This window comes from Dasypus novemcinctus, chromosome 3 (genome assembly GCF_030445035.2).
Source record: "Dasypus novemcinctus isolate mDasNov1 chromosome 3, mDasNov1.1.hap2, whole genome shotgun sequence".
Classification (NCBI taxonomy): domain Eukaryota; kingdom Metazoa; phylum Chordata; class Mammalia; order Cingulata; family Dasypodidae; genus Dasypus; species Dasypus novemcinctus.
In genome coordinates, this window is record NC_080675.1 from 15,462,285 (window position 1) to 15,481,200 (window position 18,916).

Genomic DNA, 18,916 nt, shown 5'->3' on the forward strand with positions numbered 1-18,916 from the left:
AGCTGGGCCAGCCCCTCTCCCTCGGCCTCCCCACCCTTTCTTCTGGAAAAGCCCGAGTCCTCTTCCCGCGGGTCCCCAACCTCGGCTTAACCGGTTCTGGTTTCCCAATAAATCCCTCGTCCCTCGTCCCCGCGGCCGCGTTCGTCACGACCCGCAGCTCGTCCTCTCCCCGCGGCGAACGAGCGGGCGTCTCGGGGCGGGCGGGCCGGCTTGCCCCCTCCCCGCCCGCGCCGCGGCCGGGCCCGCAGCGGGGGCGGCCGCAGGGGCCGCAGGCCCGCCCGCCGCCCGCACTTGCCGGCCAATCGCCGCCAGCAGCGCCGCGCGGCGCCCGAGTGCGGCTGCTCCGCGCGGCGCGGCCCGGGCTCTCCTCCCCGCGCTGCGCCCTCGGCGCTGGCAGGCGCCCCAAGATTGTTGTGAGGCGTCTAGCCAGTGGGTGAGCGCTGTAATCTGAACCAGCTGTGTCCAGACTGAGGCCCCATTTGCATTGTTTAACATACTTAGAAAATGAAGTGTTCATTTTTAGCATTCCTCCTCCAATTGGTTTAATGCTGAATGACTGAAGAGGGCTAAGCAAAACCAGGTGCTTTCGCTGCAGGCGCTCCAGTGGCTCGGAGGACCCAGCCTCTCCCCGTGTCCTCGGCGCGACTCGCGCGTCCCCTCCGGAATCGAATCTCGGCGCGCCCCGAGGGCCCGGAGAGGTGAAGTTCAGGAAGTCCTCCCGCGTTCCGCTTCCCCGTCGCGTCTGCGCCTCGCACATGTTGGACATGTCAGGACTAAAAAGGTGGGTTCTCCGCTCCGGACTTCTTTCCCCTTCAGGGTCTGGAAACCTTACTTGAAACCGGGTGGGTGGAAAATGGCTATGGCTGGGATTCAGGCTGGGTCAGGATGTTGGAAAAGGCATTAGCTAGTGATGCAATGATACTGCTAATTATAAAAAGCTGGGCCTCTGTAATTTCCATCTTGAAGCCTTCTTTTGGGAGTGGGTATTTTGTGAAATAGTTTCAGGAGTCAGCATCTGAGCGCGATCTGCAGATATCCCAGTGCTTTATTCCTCTTTCTTTTGGGAAAGGGCAGCAACTCTGTGGGCTGTTTTCAAAGAAAATTATAGGTATTTTTAAATTTGGGAGACCAATTACTAGCTCACGAGCGATTACTAGCAATTGTTTTGAAGCATCGGCTGTTGGACGAGCTACCGGGCCAGCTGCACATCCCGGTGCTGGATTTGCCCTCTGCTTGTGTGGGATTCACGAAGGGCATTGGACTCAGAACTTTCAAGCCAATGACAAGTGGGGACTGCAGACAGAAATCCATGTAAGCAAACGTTTTGCTGTTCTCTAGGGAAATTACAAGTCCAGTCAAATAATCCTTAAGACCTGAAGAACTTTATCTAGATGACATCTTTATCCATGAACTCTCAAAAACGTAACGGCTTGAAACAAATAAACTGTCTGGGTGTGTTGAGTGTGTTTGTATGCATGCTGAAAGCTAAGCTGTTGTAATATTGTTCCCCTGGATTTTTGGGGGACAGACAGCACTGAGGTTCTGTTGGTCTCTCCCAGCTTTCCTCATTTTTAGGATGGTGTGTGAAAGAGATGGACCTATTTGCTTTTGAAAGTTCCTGAGACCAGTTATGAGCATCCCAAAACTCCCCATGTCCATAAAGTCGGTCCACTTTTTGGGGCTTTCTAGGCTTTTTCCTGACAAGGTGCAGCTCTTTGTGACCCTGTGACAGCAGCATTGCTTGGGTATTATTTCACTTTAGGCAAACCCTCTCTGTTTCCCTGGAACTCTTCTGGCCCCATCTGCCTCAGCCATCCCTGTACTTAGCAGAGTCTACTAGAAGGCTGGCCTTGAGGCGGCACCTCTCAGAGGAGACCCAGCCAGGGCTGCCCGCTGGGCTGGGGGGCTGGGGGCGCAGGGGGAAAATGGGGTTAGCATGACTTTTCCACTAGCTCTCGAAGTCCACTGCATTCAGTTAGCCTGTTCTGCCTCCAACATAAACGAGACAGGGTTTTATAACCAACTGAAAGGAAACTTCATGTGAAGAAACAGGAAAACATTGAAATTCATAATATACAGGCTGGAAAATAAATTTGTTATTGTTCTTTCATTCCTTCCAGATATAAATCTGGCCGTGGCAAATATCAAAAAGCCCTGGGATTTGGCTCTGCACTTTATAAGGTCAGAGCTGTCTCCAGTGTTCTAGAACCTGGCTCATGCCGGCACTTAGATTAAATGAAAGCTTGTGGGTGTTCAGGGTCTTTATTCTTCTTACCGGGGGCGAGGAGAAGGAAGTGGGCTTTGCATCTCCTTGCATCACATCATGGCTTCGTTCCCTCTGGATGTTGAGTGAATTACCTTAATTCTCGGGCTTGCCAAGTACCCAGGGTTGCTGACTCAGACGAGCCATGTGTCACAGATGTGAATGTGCTCTGGAATCTCTCGAACACTCTTTCAAGGGCAGGATTATAAAGTGGAGCTGCTTGTTGGCAGTGATAGGCCACTGAATCCAGTCACAGGCTTAGCTGACCTGAAAGGTTTATTCCCAGGTCCACTGCCCTGTTGAGGAATCTTTGAAGTCCACCGCCTCCAGGAAGCCTTCCCTGACTTTCTCATCTCTACCCCCAACCCCGCTGTCATGGTACCCACTGGGTATTTCTATCAGTGCCCTTAGGAAAGTGTGGGGGCATTATTGATTTATGTGGCTCCCAGTCAGCTCTTGGGGCAGTGATTGGGTCTTCCTTTTGTAGCTCTTATGCCTAGCCTCCAAGCCAGCAAGTTGTAGTTGCTCAGATAAGCAGCAATTGTACTGAATAATAGCACTAAATAATGCTCTGCGTATGTATAGCTTTTGCCTTTTGAAAGCCTTTCTGTGACCGTACTTCATTGGCTAAAAGCTTGAGAGAGATGAAGGGAAGAAATTGCAGGCTCAGAAGGCAGAGACGGCCTGACTAGAGATTTCTTGATTCCGTTCCCTGAGTTTTCCCGTGGGGTTTCTTCTAATCTGCACTGCCTGGGCTCCCAGCGTCCTTGCTGCCATCAGTGTCTGCTGGGCGCCAGCTCCCACGGGCCAGCCTGGCAGAGCCTGTGTGGGAGGACTGAGTGGTCCAAACCCATCCACTGAAGGGATTGTTACGTCTACAGGCCCTGGGTTTAATGTATGTGCTGATTAAATAATTTTGCTGCAACACCTTTCTTCAGTGAAACTCCAAGTGCCTCACATTTGGACTTTGATTTCTTTTCATCGTTTGAGGCCATGTGGGCTTGTTCACTCTGTAATCATTTCAAATGAGGACTTGCAAAACTCAGCATAAGCAATGAAGACCTGGCAGAAGGCAGCTGAGCCCTGAGCCTCAGTGGAGTTGCAGCAGCTACTCTCCAGGACAACCAACAAGGAGGTGAGGATGGATAACCACCACACCAAGGAACCGAGAGAGTCTACAACTACAAGCAAGAGAGTCCCATCCATCAGCCGTATGGGATCAAGGCCCCCCCTCAGTTAGAGGTGGAGTGGGCATCACCAACCCAGAATCCTCAGGATTGGGAAATAAAATATGAACTAGAGTGGACTTACTGGTAATTCTACTGTAGACTTACTATGATTCTAGTAATGAAAGAAATTGTATCATTGATGTGGAGACAGTGGCCCTGAAAGGTGCTGGGAGAGGGAAAAAGATGTAATATGGGGGCATTTTTAGTACTTGGAACTGACCTGAATGACATTGCAGTGACAGATACAGGCCATCATATATCCTGCCATGACCTACAGAACTGAGTGGGAGAGAATGTAAACTATAATCCATGCTTACTGGCAGTGCTCCAGAATGTGTTCATCAATTGCAATGAGTGTACCGCACTAATGTAGGAAGTTATTAATGTAGGGAAAAGTGGGAGGTGTGGGGCGTGGGGCATATGGGAATCCCTTATATTTTTTTACGTAACATTTTATGTAACCTAAGTATCTTTTAAAAATAAATAAAAAATATATTAAAAAAAAGAAAAGACCTGGCATAAGGAATAAAGACCAAGCAACTGGTAAATATATTGTTAATACCGTAGTGATAGGATATATATATATATATATATATATATATATATATATATATATATATATATTTAAGCAGCAAACCCTTGGTTAAAAAATGTCATCTAACACATTATCCCAATGTGGGAAACGAGCAGAGGAGTGGTTGGGGCAGATGGGGTATCTGGAGCCTTCCCCCACCCCGTGGCCTCCCCTGAGCCTCCCCTCCCACACATACCAGTTTGTGATGAACTTACACACTCATGGGTGACGTGGGGCCCACATTCCCCCAGACCTTGCTGGATCTTGGGCATTTATATGTGACTTCTCACCCCCCACAGGCTGCTCACCGTGACCATTCTGGCTCTCTGTCTTCCAAATCCTGGGAATGCACAGGTGAGATACCGGATTTTTTTTTTTAACGTCACCTAGAAATATGCTAAAAACCAGGGTGAGGGAGCCCAGCCATACATTTTAGAGTGCTGGGGCTGAGGAGGTGGGAGGAGCCTTTCAGCTCTTTGGGAGAGCTTGAGGGACTTGCCCCAGGGGAGGCACTTCGTAAGTGGCAGACCTAGGACCCAACTCCTGACTCCTGAGCGGGGCTCATTTCCAGAGATCATGCTGTCTCCCTGGCATCCCTGGCCTTGATTTGTAGTCTTTTTTTTTTTTTTTTAGGTTACAGTTTATTTTAAAAATTCTGGAAGACACTGCAAGGTCTAAACTTTTAGACCTTGCCAAGAACACAGCGAAAGAGCCACCTGTCAAGGAAGCTCTTTCAGTGTAGAGTAGTGCAGTATGGATGTTTCTTTACCTGGAATTTTATAAGTAAAACGTGCTCTCTGTTTCTGAGTTGCCTGCATGTTGCCCCCTTGGCGTGGGCCTGTCTCCACATCAGCAAGTCCTCGTCTAGAGGAGGTGGGACGTGCTTGAACCTGCCACCTGTGTGGGATCACCCCTGGGCTGGGACGCCTGGACGGAGTGTGAAGAGGGGCAGCTGAGGGGAGGCTCAGAGCAAGGGTCTGGGCAAAGCCTGCGGTGCCTGGACTTTGTAAAGAGACAGGAGAGAGACTCATGGTGTCAGCCCCTGAGAAATGGGGCAGGTCCTTCCAGGAGGCTCAGAGCAGCCTCTCTGTGTCTCTGGCCTAGGAAAGAAATAAGAGAAGCCCCTTGTCTGACATGGGCTGGGGGTACAGGAAGCTAGGGGAATGTGCTTTTCTTCACATTAAGCATTTGGAAACATAGGCCATTGGGGAGGGAAGGGATCCGTGGAGCCTTCTAATCCGGCCGTTCTGTTGTATAGATGGAAAAAATCTAGGCCCAGGGAGGGCAGTGGCTAGACAGACTGTGTTACTACATTTTAGGCACTTTACATTCATTAGCACATTTAATCCTTACAATCACCTAAGAAGTCAATACAGTTATACCCGTTTTACAGATGAGGAAACTGAGGTATAGAAAGGTGATGCCGCCAGTAGGTTCCAGAATGAGAATTGGAAGCCAGCCAGTCCAGCAGATTTGAACCCATGACAGCATGTAACTGAGAGCCAGCGCTGGAGTCCGGGTCTCTTGGCCTCCCCAGTTCTAGGCGCTGCCTCCAGGCTTATCTGTTCTTTGCCGCGAGGCCCTAGATGCCTGAGCCGGCTCCCAGTTAGTGCAGGCTGAATCCACCATCTCCAGGTCCACCCCAAACCCAAACTGAAACCAGCCCCACAGCCCAGGGGAGCAAGCCCTCTGCTGCTCTGGGGAGGGCAGGGGTCAGAATACGCCAAGTGACAAGACAGTCAGAAACACCTTCTGGCTTGTTCCTATAAAATGAGAGGGTTCAGGGTTTTCCCCAAAGGTTTCACTTATTGTCTACCCCTAAGACCTTTTTTTTAAAAGTGCAGAAAATTGTCAGTCAAGTTATATTAGAAACCTACAACCCTCTGGGGTTGTTGAGATCCTGTTTCTGGAAGCACCTTTGTGTAATTGCTGTGTTTGAAAATGAGGAATTTCTACTTTTTTGGTGAAAACTGACCACATGTGCCGTGCAGCTTTTATTCTGTGCACAAACTTCAGAGTCAGAGGATTTCACAGGGATCAAGAGCTCATGTTGGACTCAGAGAGGGTGAAATGAAATAGCATCCGAACAATGAGAGTCATTTCCCTTGAAAACAGTCTGGGATCCTTAGGTGGAAAAGAACCAGGGCATCCTGTACCAGGCAGGTCAGACATTAACTGTCTTTCCTTACTAGAGCGTGAGAAACCCTGCTAGCCTTCTGCTAAAAATGGGGGCCGGGGCAGGATGGGTGCTGTGTGGCAATGGCGGAGGGTGAGGGTGGGGGATATGGGATTTAGGAAGTAAAGCTAAGTGTCAAAAGATTGTCAGAAAATGCAGAAGAAAAAAAAAAGAGAACAAATTAGGTTATCAATAAGATGTTGGTATTATACATGCCTTTATTCTTTACTCCATTCCCCTACATTTTCTGTGATGCAGTTATACTTGTACCGTAAAAAATAAGCCGGCAAATAAATCACATGACCTTACCTCTTGCTTTTCCCCCTTTCCCACAGCAACAGTGCACTAACGGTTTTGACCTGGATCGCCCGTCAGGACAGTGCTTAGGTACGAGACCCCGGCAAACCCTTCCCTTTCTCAGCTGCTCTCCAGTACCGTCAGTCTTTGTTAGCCTTGTCATGTCTGCGTTTACACCACGCTGATTTACTGTCTCATGGTTCTGTGGGTCACAAGTCACTCACAGGTGTCGGCAGGGTGGTGTTCCTCCCTGGGCATCTAGGAAAATCTGTGTCCTTGCTCTTGTGAGGTGCCGGCAGAATTCACTTTCTCGCGATTGAAGGGCTGGCTGCTTGCGTTCCCTGGCTGGCTGCTCGCGTTCCCTGGCTGGCTGCTGGCGGAGGGCCCTTCCCAGATTCCGGAGACTGCCCTCTTTCCTCGGCTTGTGGCCCCTTCCTCCATCCTCACGGCCAGCAATGGCAGGCCAGGCCCCTCTCAGGCTTTCAATCTCCTCCTCCTCCTCCTGTTGTCACACGTCTTTGACTAACTCTTCGGTCCTCGTCTTCTACTTTCAAGGCTCATGTGACTGCATAGAGCCCACCCAGATAACCCAAGGTAGCTCCCTATCTCTCAAGGTCGTCTGGTTACCAACCTTAATTCCTATTTTCCATGTGATTTAACATAGTCACAGGTTCTAGGCATTAAAACATGGGCTTTTTTTGGGGAAGGGGTATGCATTCTTCTGCCTGTCACTCATGTAGTGGGAGAGCTCGATCTAGAAATAGAACTTTGTGACAGGGTTGGGATAAAGTAATCGCTAAGTGGAGGTGAAAGCAACGGACCTTGTCAAATAAGGAGAGAGAGTGATTCCTTATGTCTGGGATCAGTAAAGCCTTCATGCAGGTCACCTTTGAATTGGGTATCGAGGTGAGTGGGATCCTGAGAAATGGCGTTGCAGGTGGAAAGAACACGTAAGACCAGAGGTGGAAGGTAGGGAAGAGAGTAGTACGGTGTGGGTGGAGCATAGGGTGTATGGAGAGAACAAGGCAGCCCCACTTCCCTTCTCTCCACCCTGGCACTTGTTTGGCCTTTTAATTATATTTGATGTAGGCCAAATCATTTGTCTTCCTTGAGCTCACCTCACCTAAGAACCAGAGGGGAGAAAGATGGTTCTAAAGAATGAGGAATGGTAAGGACTAAAACCCTGCCCGGGAAAATGTGGGCTTGCACTTTGATTTAAAATAAAATGTGTGTGTGGGGGAGTTGTGAGGGATGCTGAGTAGGGCCACAGCATTCTCTCCTGGTCCACCGGCCTTAATGATGATTTCAGGCTACATGCCATAGAATGGAGCTGTTGCCTGTTGCCTTCTGAAAGTCGACAATTCCCACCGCCAAGGCGGGAGTTGGTGCAAGTTTCTCAGGCGAGATGGCTGGAGTGAGCTGTCAGGATTCAGGGATCCCCTGCTCACCTGCAGTCCCACAAGTTGCAGACCCCAAGGCTGGTGGAGATCCCAGTGTACAGGATCAGAGTTCAGTCTTCTGTCCGACTCCTAGCAAGGCTGATGTTCTAGAGAATTCCCCTTCTTCCCTCCAGGCATAACAAGTAAAGTACCTGTCTGGCTGGAAATGAATGGGCTTGTTTGCTGGCATGGTGTGAGCTGACTTTAAAGTAAGGCTCTGCTTTCTCCATAAGTAACTAGCTCTCAGCCAAGCCTTGTCTTTCTTTTTTCTTTTTTTTTAAAAAAGATTTATTTTATTTATTTCTTCCCCCCCCCACCCCGGTTGTCTGATCTCTGTGTCCATTCGCTGTGTGTTCTTCTGTGTCTGCTTGCATTCTTGGTGGCACTGGGAATCTGTGTCTCTCTTTGTTACGTCATCTTACTGCGTTGTCAACTCTCCATGTGTGTGGCGCCACTCCTGGATAGGCTGCACTTTTTTGCGCTGGGTGGCTCAGTGTGGGGTGCACCTCTTGCATGTGGGCCTCCCTTACGCGGGGGACACCCCTGCGTGGCATGGCATTCCTTGCATGAGGCAGTGCTGCCTGTGGGCCAGCTCACCACATGGGCCAGGAGGCCCTGGGTTTGAACCCTGAACCTCTTATATGGTAGGCGGATGCTCTTTCAGTTGAGCCATATCTACTTTCCAAGCCTTGTCTTTCTTGATGCAAGGAACTCTCTCTCCCTTGTCCAGCCATTATTTCAAGTAGAAGGGGGACCAATTCTTAGTTCCATCCCAGTGTTTCCAGAGTGTAGTACGTGCACACAAGGGCACCTGAGGTGTTTTTAGATGGTGCATCTACAGAGAAACACTCTTTATTTTAATATATTTGAATATATTTGCTTTTACTGTTACCTTTATGCTAATTGAAAGTGCTTTTCATTTGATGTAGTCGTATAAGATTAAAAAAATATGTTTACTTAGGTTTTGAGTTGATTTAAAGAAAAGTGCTAGAGTAAATAATAGGGCAGGTTCTTATGGATATGGCCAAAATCGTGATGGTGGCATTTGCTGATGTTTGGGTAACACTGGCCGATTTGATTCAGTTCAGCCAATGTCTGGGAGTATCTGCCTGCTGTGAGCCATGGGCTGCCCTGGGCGGCTGGGAGCAGTGCTGGTGAAGAGTGTTCCGGGCCCTTCCTGCCCCTCTTGGTATGGAGCTCTGCTTCAGTACACACCATGCACGCCGTGGCCGCCAGGACATTCACGCTTGCTCTTCCCGTGGCCCTTCCAGATATAGACGAATGCCGGACCATCCCCGAGGCCTGCCGAGGAGACATGATGTGTGTGAACCAAAACGGCGGGTACCTGTGCATCCCCCGAACAAACCCCGTGTATCGAGGGCCCTACTCGAACACCTATTCCACCGCCTACTCAGGTCCGTACCCTGCAGCTGCCCCACCGCTTGCAGCTGCAAACTACCCCACGATTTCGAGACCTCTCATTTGCCGCTTTGGATACCAGATGGATGAAGGCAACCAGTGTGTGGGTAAGTGGCCCAGCGTCTTCGGCTGCCTCTCCTTTGTGCTTTCTGAAGGCATTGCCTGAATCCAGCATGTCCACGCCAAATGGATGGTTAGCCGCCATTCGGTGCACCGGTGACATGATGCCTTACTTTCCACATGGTCTTTCACTTTCAGGAGCCTGGATCTCTGGGTCCCTTCCCACCTGGGGAGTTTAATTTGCTGCCTTATCATACTTCTCTAGAGAGCCAGCTTTTAAACAAATTTTATTTTCGTCTATCTGTGTATGTTTACATGCCCAGCTCATATTTTCTCAATTAAATAATACATGTACCTGATCAAACTTAGTAAGTGAACCTAGAGGGAGATCTAGAAAGGGCCAGAGCTCTCTCTTCTGCACTCTTTTCCCTTGAATGGAATAGATTCTCCTGCAATAGACGAGCTTGAAGAAGTCTTGCTGGCCTAGGCCAGCCGTTCTGGAAGGAACGTGGGTTCCTTGGGTTGGAACCAGATCTTCGTCTGGCCACAAGGAGCCTTGCTGATGGGGACTCACAGCAAGTGTAAGCCCCTGGGAGGAAGGAAACGCCGGATGCCATGAGGCCCCAAGGGAGCCAGCAAGTGGTGCTGGCCGCTGCCCAGTAAAGTTTGGTGTCCTGTTGGTCAGTGTGGCCTTGAAGGAGGGTTATCCGGGACTCTCCCTGGTCCTTTTGGCCATGTTCAAGCCAAAACCTGTAACTGTGTCTAGCTTTGGGAGGTGGTCTAGTGTAGGGGCCTTCAAACAGTTTTGGCCATGCACCCTATCTGCAAAATCTTTTTGAGCCTGGGCCCCATTATATATCTATATATTTATAAATTATATTCATGTACTATGATACTAGTATAGCTTGAGGTGTAGGCGTACACATAAGACATAGAAATTTTAAAAGGATGTGATCAAAATAAATATGAATTGAAGTTCTAATATTTCCTTCCTCTACCCCAAAGGTTTGGGAGACCATGGGCCTACCAAGATTCTTGTTGGTCTCATGTTAGGGCTCTGGTATGTTGTGTTGCAACCAGTTGTTAGAGAGGCTGTGCTGATTACTTTATAATGTCTTCTATATGTTCACGCAAATGAATGGGCATTTCCATTTGAATATATGCCATTAATATGTAAACAAGTGTCCTTCAGACCTGTAAGGGAAAACTGTACACAGCTGAACCCAAACATCCCCATTCCTACCAGTCTCAAGGGGTGGTATATGTGCATGGGAAAGAGACAGAGACAGAGAGATGGAGAGAGATACAGGGAGATGGAGAGATGCAGGGAGGGCGATGGGCACCCTGAATGCGGGGAAGAGTGTGGAGCCCAATCAGGCGTTGCACTGAAGCCTTGCTGGAGAAGATGGCAACAAGCTTCCTTCCAGCGAGCAGCAGAGCAATAGACCGTCAGAGCTGGAAGGGACTCTACAGTCTTTAACCCCAGCCTCTTTACTTTTGGGCTGGGTAATGCTGGAGGTAGGATGGAAGTCCAGCTCTCCTGACGGCCAGTCTGCACTTGCCTGACTTTACCCCATGACCTCTCCTGTGTGGGAGAAAAGAAAACGCAGAGAAAGAGCTGGGGTGGAGAGGCTGCTCCTCCAGGGACGCCAGCAGGGGCTGGCCAAGCCTGTGACCGGGCCGTACTTGTGCACATCTGGAAGCAAGGAGGGGCGTGTGGTGACACTTGAGAGGTGCTCCAGGTCTTTGGGAGGGAGGCTCGGGGGTCCCGGGCTAGGCTGCTCCACCTGATCAGTGGGCTGTCCTCCAGCTCCCTTTTGCAGTACAGCAGGAACTTGCGCGGGGCTCTCTGAAGTGTTGCCCTCCCTCCCGCATACCTCTTTCCAGGATCCCAGTGCCCTTGAGAATGAGGACGTGGCTGGGAAACCTATTCGTCCCCTGGTGCCAGTGACATCAGTTTATGGCTCTGAACCTGTTACATGGAGATGCAGGACCTTCATAATGGCCCCTTTGTAAGAAGAACACAATCTAGGAACCCTAGCGAGGACTGGCACGAGGCCCGTCCATTTCCAAAAAATGCAGCATTATGCATTCATAAACCTCGAGTTCCTTCTCACTTCCTTCACCCCACCCCACTGTTTCCTGATTTGTAGAGGCCTTTCAAACGGACCCTCACAGATCCTTCTGGGCATTGTGAGAAGTGGCGTCAAGGGGGTGGGAGCAGGAGAAGGCGTGAGGGAGGGAGACTCTGTCTACCCACTGTGCCTTCCAAGAGCAGGGAACGGAGAGAGGCAGCCTGGGTGCAAGGCCCAGAGCGGGCAGAAGAGGGAGCAGGAAATGGAAGGGGGAAGAGTTGAGCAAAGACGAGGAGGTGAGCCGGGCGTGTCTCTGCCTGGAGAAGAATGTCGATGCTTCCAAGGATGAGAAGGGCCGTGATCCATGGAAACATCGACCCGGCAGTGTGGAAGTCAGGGGCAGGTGGGAAACTTTTCTGCAACTTCGGTGTTGAAGGAGAGGAAGGCAACATCTCCAAGGAGTCTTCTCTTCCTCCACCAAATGAAAAAATAGTCAACAGTAACAAAGTGGCAGCACTAGCTTCCCAGCACTTCCCAACAACCCTGGGTGGCAGGACTGCTGCTATTCCTAGTGTACTGATGAGGCAACTGCGGCCCAGAGAGGTTAAGAAACCTAACAAGGGGCCCAGCCAGGGTTTGGACCCATTCAGGCTCTGGATGAGGAAACTGAGGCTCAGTGAAGTCAAGATTTGCTCATGTTCCCACAGGAAGTCAGAACTTGGAGCCAGAATTTAAAGCTAGGTCTTCCTCTTGCTCTTTTTGGAATTTCAGTGACAATTTTTGTTACGTGAAATTTTGAACAGTCTAAAGCAGGGGAACATAATGACGGCTCAGTACGCATCACCCGGCTTCCCTGGTGGATTCTTTCCCCTCCTTCCAGTGGATTAATTGAAAGCAAATCCCAGACATAATACCTTTTCATCCACAAATACTTCCAACTGTAACTCTGAGAAAGGACTCTTTTCTTTAAAGCCATAACCACAATACCATTATTAAACTTACGAAAATGAGCAATAACTCCTTTTCATCATAAAATATCCAGGCCATGTTAAATTTCCCCGATTGTCTCATACAGGTCTTTTTTGCAGTTGGTTTATTTGAATCAGACCCAAATTAGGTCTATAAATTCTATTTGGATGACAAGTCTCTTAAATATCTTTTGATCTTTTTTGTTTTCCTTGCCATTTGTTTGTTGAAGAAGCTGAGTTTGTTTTGTAGAATTTCCTACATTCCAGATTTTGCTCTTGTGTTCTTGTGGTGGTATTTAACATACTCCTTCACCCCCTTTATTTTTCCATAAATGGGTAGTAGTTAGATCTAGAAACTTGATCGACTCAGATTAATTTTTTTGTCAAATTACTTTTTAGGTAGTGTCCTTGATCTTTTGCCCTCTTAATGCCCTGGATTTTACACCTAATGAAGTATAAGAAAGTCTGAAGCCTTGAAGATGCAAATGGAAATCCCCTTTCATAGCGGTTTATTTTTCTTGGGTTTTTGACCCACTTTCAAGGAAGTGGTCTCCTTCCTCAGCGTCCCGGTCCCAGGGCCTCTGAGCTTCCTTCTTGCCTTCTCTGTCTTTGGTTCACTTGGGAAGTGATTAGACCCTGTCCTCCTGGAACAAAGTTTGGCCACAGGTTTGCATCCACAAGCCTCCAGATGTAAATTTGGGTCACTCAGGATGCTTTTGCAAATATAGTCAACAGTGACCCTGAATTACAGGCACAAAAGTTAGTGCCAGCTAAGTTTTGTGTCTTTAAAGAAAACTTGCACCTTGACTTGGGGGTGTTCCCCACCAGGGCAGCCTCCACAGGGGGGTGGAACCCATGGTTTGACTGTGTCACCTAGATCCTGGACCCTGGGGAGATCTGGTTACCTACCCGCTCTTGGGGGATGGAGAGCCAGACAGACATGGTCAACTGGCAAGGAGAATGGGGACACTGGAAGGGGAGTCTCGCCTATCTAGAACGCAACAAGACACAGAAAAAAGGCAGCATCAAACCCGTATTAGGGTTTCCAAGCTGGCCAAATAGACATCTGAGAAGTAGGAGGGTATGGAGGTAGCAGTGTTGGTGCTGGAGACTCAGAGTGGGGTGAGCTCCAGCTGAGGGGCTCAGCCCAGGAGCCTTCCCCTCAAGGCATGCTACCTCTGAGAACAGGGCCTTTGGCCATGGCAGGAGAGGTCCCTGAATGTGGCTGCCACTTGTTTCTGTGTGTCCCTCCCCCTGGGAATATTCTAACTTCTGGCTCTGCTACCCAGGCTGACTCAGTGGAGACTTTAGGGATTCCACCAGTAACTGATGTTCATGAAATGTTTTGTGGCTGAGAAAGCAGCCTTTTACTAGTGCTGTGCTACATCAAGGAAGGCGGGGGTTCTTCTGGTCATTTGTGGAATTATAAGCAATGCCTTTTTTCTCTCCTTCTGGCCCGAGATATTTTTATTGACCTGGGCACCTGAATAGGCAGAGAGCAGCACGTATGGATCTTTTGGGAAGATGGATGGTGTTGGCTTGAGGCTTTCTCTTGAGTTATTTTTCCTGAAAGCCAGCCAATATTTACCCAGCCAATGTTTATAGAGGGTCTCCTCAGTGCCAGGCTCTGGTGTAGGCACCAGGGGACTCTCTCCAGAGCTTGTGGTCAAGAAAGGGAGGTTAAAAATGAATACAAGCAGCTGGAACACAAGGTGGTGCCTTGACGTTCCTGAGACAGGCTGCCAAGAGAACGTAGAGATGGAAGGCTGTGTCCTGGAGAGGAGAGGGCTGGGGCTTGGGCATCAGACAGGCCCCGATTGTCACCTTGGTTTAGCCACTTCCTATTTTGAGACCTGAGACTCGGTTTCCTGCTGTGTAAAAATGGGCATAACAGTGCCTCCCTCACATGCAACCTGTGAAAAGACCTTTTCCAGTATCTGCTTGGAGAAGCACTCAAATGTTAGTTGGGAAGGAGTCGTGAAGGAGGCTGCTCAAGTTCGAGATGGTAACTTGTGGAAAGGTTAGAAAGTCTGAAAATGTGGAAGACCTAATCCTTTAAAACTGTTCACATGACCTTGCGCCCGGCTCAGAAGACCCCCGGCTTTGCCCAGCCTGGCCCTGGATGCGACTCCAGGCAGGAGCTGCCTTGTGCTGCCCGCGAAGGCTGGGCTCGTTTCAGGAGTGGAATGAAGCAGGGGGAGTCGTGTGTTCCCAGCGGACAGGACAAGGCCGAGCGCACACTGGACCCGCGGCCCCCAGGCCCTGGAGGAGCAGCGGCCTGTGCTCCCGCCGGCCCTCCTCCCAGCCCGGGCTGGCCCTTGAACCAAGTCCCCAGGAGGACACCAAGTGCGGAAAGCCCAGGCCTTGAGTCGGCTGCCACGGACCTGGACAGAGCAGGCCTGGGGGGAACGGGGCTCCGTGGCTGGGTGTGCTCCCAAGGCCTCGTGAACTGGTCCATAGTGCAAGCTTGTTGCACGCAGCCTTCAACCAGGGCTTCCCCTTCTTGGCGAGTCTTCGCCTGCAAGTGGCTTGACCTCTCTGAGCCTCCTTTTTTCCACCTGTAAAAAAGGGCTAACAGTACTTACCTCCATGGGACTTTCATGCGAGTTAAAGAACACATCTCCGTTATCTAGCGTGGGGCCTGGCTCATGCCAAGGGCTTGAGGACCGCTAGTTTCTGTAATTATTGCTTCCACGATTTCGAATCTCATCATTCCATTAGGAGTTCTCCTACGCCAGACCCTTAATTCTGTTATTCTGCCATTATTTTTTCTTTCCCTTGGGAGTCAGATTATGAGCACTTGCCCTTCAGAGCGGTGAAGGTTGAATTCCGGCCACTTTTCAGCAGTGGGGGCAGCGGCACCCAGGGCTGGGCTTCCAGAGAGATCTCAGCGGAGAAGGGATTCTAGAATCATCCAGAAGTAGCTCTTCTCAAACGTTAACGTGCGCACCAGTCACTCTGGAGGTCCGGGGCAGGGCCTGAGGTTTCTCTTGTTCACAAACTACCAGCTGAGGCGGCTGCCTCTGGCCCAGGGAACACGCTTCCACTGGCAAGGCTCTGGTCCTTCTGTCTGCTCTTAGATGGGACTTCGGTTTTTTTCATTATAATTCCCATATTGTCTGATTTGTTAGAAAAACATATTACTTTTGTTTAAAAACAAAAACAAGAACAATCCCCACTCCCTCCCACCCACACACAATTTTTTTAAGCCCAGATTGAGGCAACATGCTGGTGTGGTAAAGGCACCAGGGAGGATATCAGTACAACTGGACTTTGATCCCAGATTCCCTACTTATTAGCTGTGTGACATTAACAGAGTCCCTTGGCCTCTCTGGTCTAAGTTTTATTATTTGCAAAAGGAGGGGACTGCACTATATTAACGATCTTAATCTGGAGTTCATGGATAGAATTCTGGACACCCGTGAACTGAAATGGAGAAAGGTTCATGTTTTCGTCTTACCTGTTATTGAATTTTAGCATTATCTTCCATTAGGTAGGCCACAAGCCATAAGATTTACTAGGAATGCCTGTGACTGTACCAACAGTAGAAACACAACCATTTACATACTACATTACAGCTGTGGCAGTAATTTTGAAATATCAGTCAAGTTCTTCACTACCTCAGAATCAAAGAAGAAACTAGGTCTGCTGCCCTATCTCGTTATTGAATGCATTTGACAATGAAACACATACATTACTATGTCACAAATATTAAAAAATATTTTGATACCTGAATTTCAGTATAACTTGATTTCCTTCATCATCCCATGAATTTTATTTTGTGCAATTAAAAGCATTATTCTGAGAAAGGGTACAAGGCACACACATGAAAGGTTTAAATCCCCTGGACCTGATGATTTCTCAGGTCCCCAGCAACTCAAGAATGCTCCACTCTTCTAAACCCCCTGATCTTTAGAGCACAGGCTTATTTATTTATTTATTTATTTTTTTTTAAGATTTATTTTTATTTATTTAATTCCCCTCCCCTCCCCCGGTTGTCTGTTTTCTGTGTCTTTTTGCTGCGTCTTGTTTCTTTGTCCGCTTCTGTTGTCGTGAGCGGCACGGAAAGTGTGGGCGGCGCCATTCCTCGGCAGGCTGCTCCCTCCTTCACGCTGGGCGGCTCTCCTTATGGGTGCACTCCTTGCGCGAGGGGCTCCCCTACGCGGGGGACACCCCTGTGTGGCACAGCACTCCTTGCGCGCATCAGCACTGCGCATGGGCCAGCTCCACACGGGTCAAGGAGGCCCGGGGCTTGAACCGCGGACCTCCCATGTGGTAGACGGACGCCCTAACCACTGGGCCAAAGTCCGTTTCCCTATTTATTTATTTTTAATGTCTGTTAACTCTTTGTCACCTGGGTGCTCAGGCGATGTGGCCTTTCCAGCTCCTTGACACTTCCAGCCCGCTCACGTGCTCAGTAACGTCTTCTGTCTGGCCCTGGCCGATTCTCCGTTGATGAGAGGGTCCCTCCACCCACAGCCGCAGCTGGCGCTGGGCGCGGGCCCTGGCCTGTGTTGAGGCCCAGTGCACTAACCGCCCTCCAGTGCTGGGTGGGGCCACCTCCCCCAGTGCCTAGGATGGCGGTTTCCTCAATGACCTGCACGTTTTTCTTGGCTCTCACCATATATTCCTTGGTCTGGCTGTGCTTCTCTTAATTACGTTCTACTCTGAAATGAGCCAGTTGTGTGTGAAAAGTGAGTGGTCTTGCCAGAGGGTGGATGAAATATGGACTTTCTAACAGCAGGATCGTTCAGCCCTGCTGCTGATGGTCCTGGCAAAGGTGGATGCATTACCAGGTCTCCGGGGAGTCCCTGCTGGAGGGCAGGAGGTTGCAGTTACCTGCCAGCTTGCTGACCGCCTGAGGGCCAGGGCTGAGCAGACGTGCTCGCCATATGTTTTTTAAATTAGTGGGAGGTGCGTGCTGTGGAACTCCCTAAATAGGTGCCATGGTTGAAATGGAAGGAGGTGATTGCAGCTTCTCTTTTATTGTCCAGGACAACGGTAGATTCCTTTCAAACATCCTTTTGCTGTGCATGGATTAAATGCACCACTGGCTAGCTCTAGAATGGAATCACCCATGTAGTTTCCGCACATAAATTGGCCAACCTTTATACGTGTTCTCCATGCCCCTAGGTATGATGGTTTCAGCAGGGCATCTGTGGCTCCTGCCCCGACCCCGGCCATAATGCAAGAAACAGAGTGATATGGGAGCTGTTTGCGCTGTCAGGAATGGATTAAATGAGATAAAGAAGTAAAACTACAATATACCGTATGAAAGCAGGGCAGTAGGTTTCTGAGCATGTGCATGAGTATGATAACACTTTGATTAAAACAATAAGTTAGGAATCATATTCGATGTTGCCCCTAAGAACCTCATCTAAACTTCATCTGATAGGCCCAAGTTATAAAATCTGGCATTAGGGAAAGAAAAGAGGGGAGGGGTCTTTATTTTCTCAAGGACCTGAAGTGAGCAGGTCCTCATGCCGGGGGCAGTGTGTTGCCGTGGAATGAGCGGGGGCTTTCAGTTCAGATGTTGGGTTGTCACCCCATCCCTCAACCCTTGAGTGACTCAGAGCTGTAAATAAACCCTTTGGGGTGCCTGTCTGTAAGATGGAATAATAATTCTTGCCTGGAAGGATTGTTTTGAGGCTAAGTAAAGGATATGTTGAGTGGTCGTCCATCTGCACTCTCTAAAAAACTGCTATCACTCCTACTCCCCCTGCCCCAGTACCTGTAATCTCTTTTTTTTCCTCTTTATTTTATTTTTTAATGTTATATTAAAAAAATATAAGAGGTCCCCATATACCTCTCACCCCCCTCACCCCACTCCTCCCACATCAACAACCTCTTTCATTATCACGGGACATTCATTGCATTTGGTGAATACATTGTGGAACCCTGCTGCACCACATGGATAATGGTTTACATTGTAGTTTACACTCTCCCCCAGTCCACCCAGTGGGCCTTGGCAGACGTACAATGTCCAGCATCTGTCCCTGCAGTACCACCAGGGCAAACTCCAAGTCCTGAAAATGCCCCCACATCACATCTCTTCTTCCCTCTCCCTACCTGTAAACTCTTTATACTGTTGGGGCAGTAATTTTACTTGTTTCTTGTCTTACCAGTTCCTGCCCAGTCACAAGCTCAGACGTGAGACAGGGCCACTGTGGGCCGCTCGGGCCCCACTCAACAGCCAGGCTGCTGCGGAGCCTCTCCCTGGGGGCCCGCTTAGCCTGGGTGTGCGGAGGAAGCCCTTGGGCTCGTTTGTTCCCCTCTCCCTGTGGTTGCCAGTCTCACAGACAGAAAGGTTGACAATAGACACGTTTCAGACCTGCTCCCTGGCCCTGGAGGCTGTGGCTGCAGAAGCTGCTGGACTGGGCCAAGTCCTCATCAGAGAATTTGCCAGCCAGAGTCCC

General features: G+C 49.5%; 1 protein-coding gene across 2 annotated transcripts in view; it reads left to right on the plus strand.

Annotated features, from left to right (window-relative positions):
• Positions 1–300: 300 nt before the first annotated feature.
• The window catches only part of FBLN5 (fibulin 5), a 73,273-nt gene continuing 54,657 nt past the window's right edge, over positions 301–18,916 (plus strand). The window contains exons 1-4 of one of the 2 annotated variants that reach the window (XM_004475401.5): positions 301–781; positions 4,366–4,420; positions 6,578–6,629; positions 9,250–9,504. In XM_004475401.5, the coding sequence (XP_004475458.1) occupies positions 756–781; positions 4,366–4,420; positions 6,578–6,629; positions 9,250–9,504 (388 nt within the window). In that variant the 5' untranslated portion in view covers positions 301–755. Of the gene's footprint in view, positions 1,312–4,365; positions 4,421–6,577; positions 6,630–9,249; positions 9,505–18,916 lie in introns of both variants that reach the window. The other variant, XM_058292409.2, reaches the window with a different exon arrangement.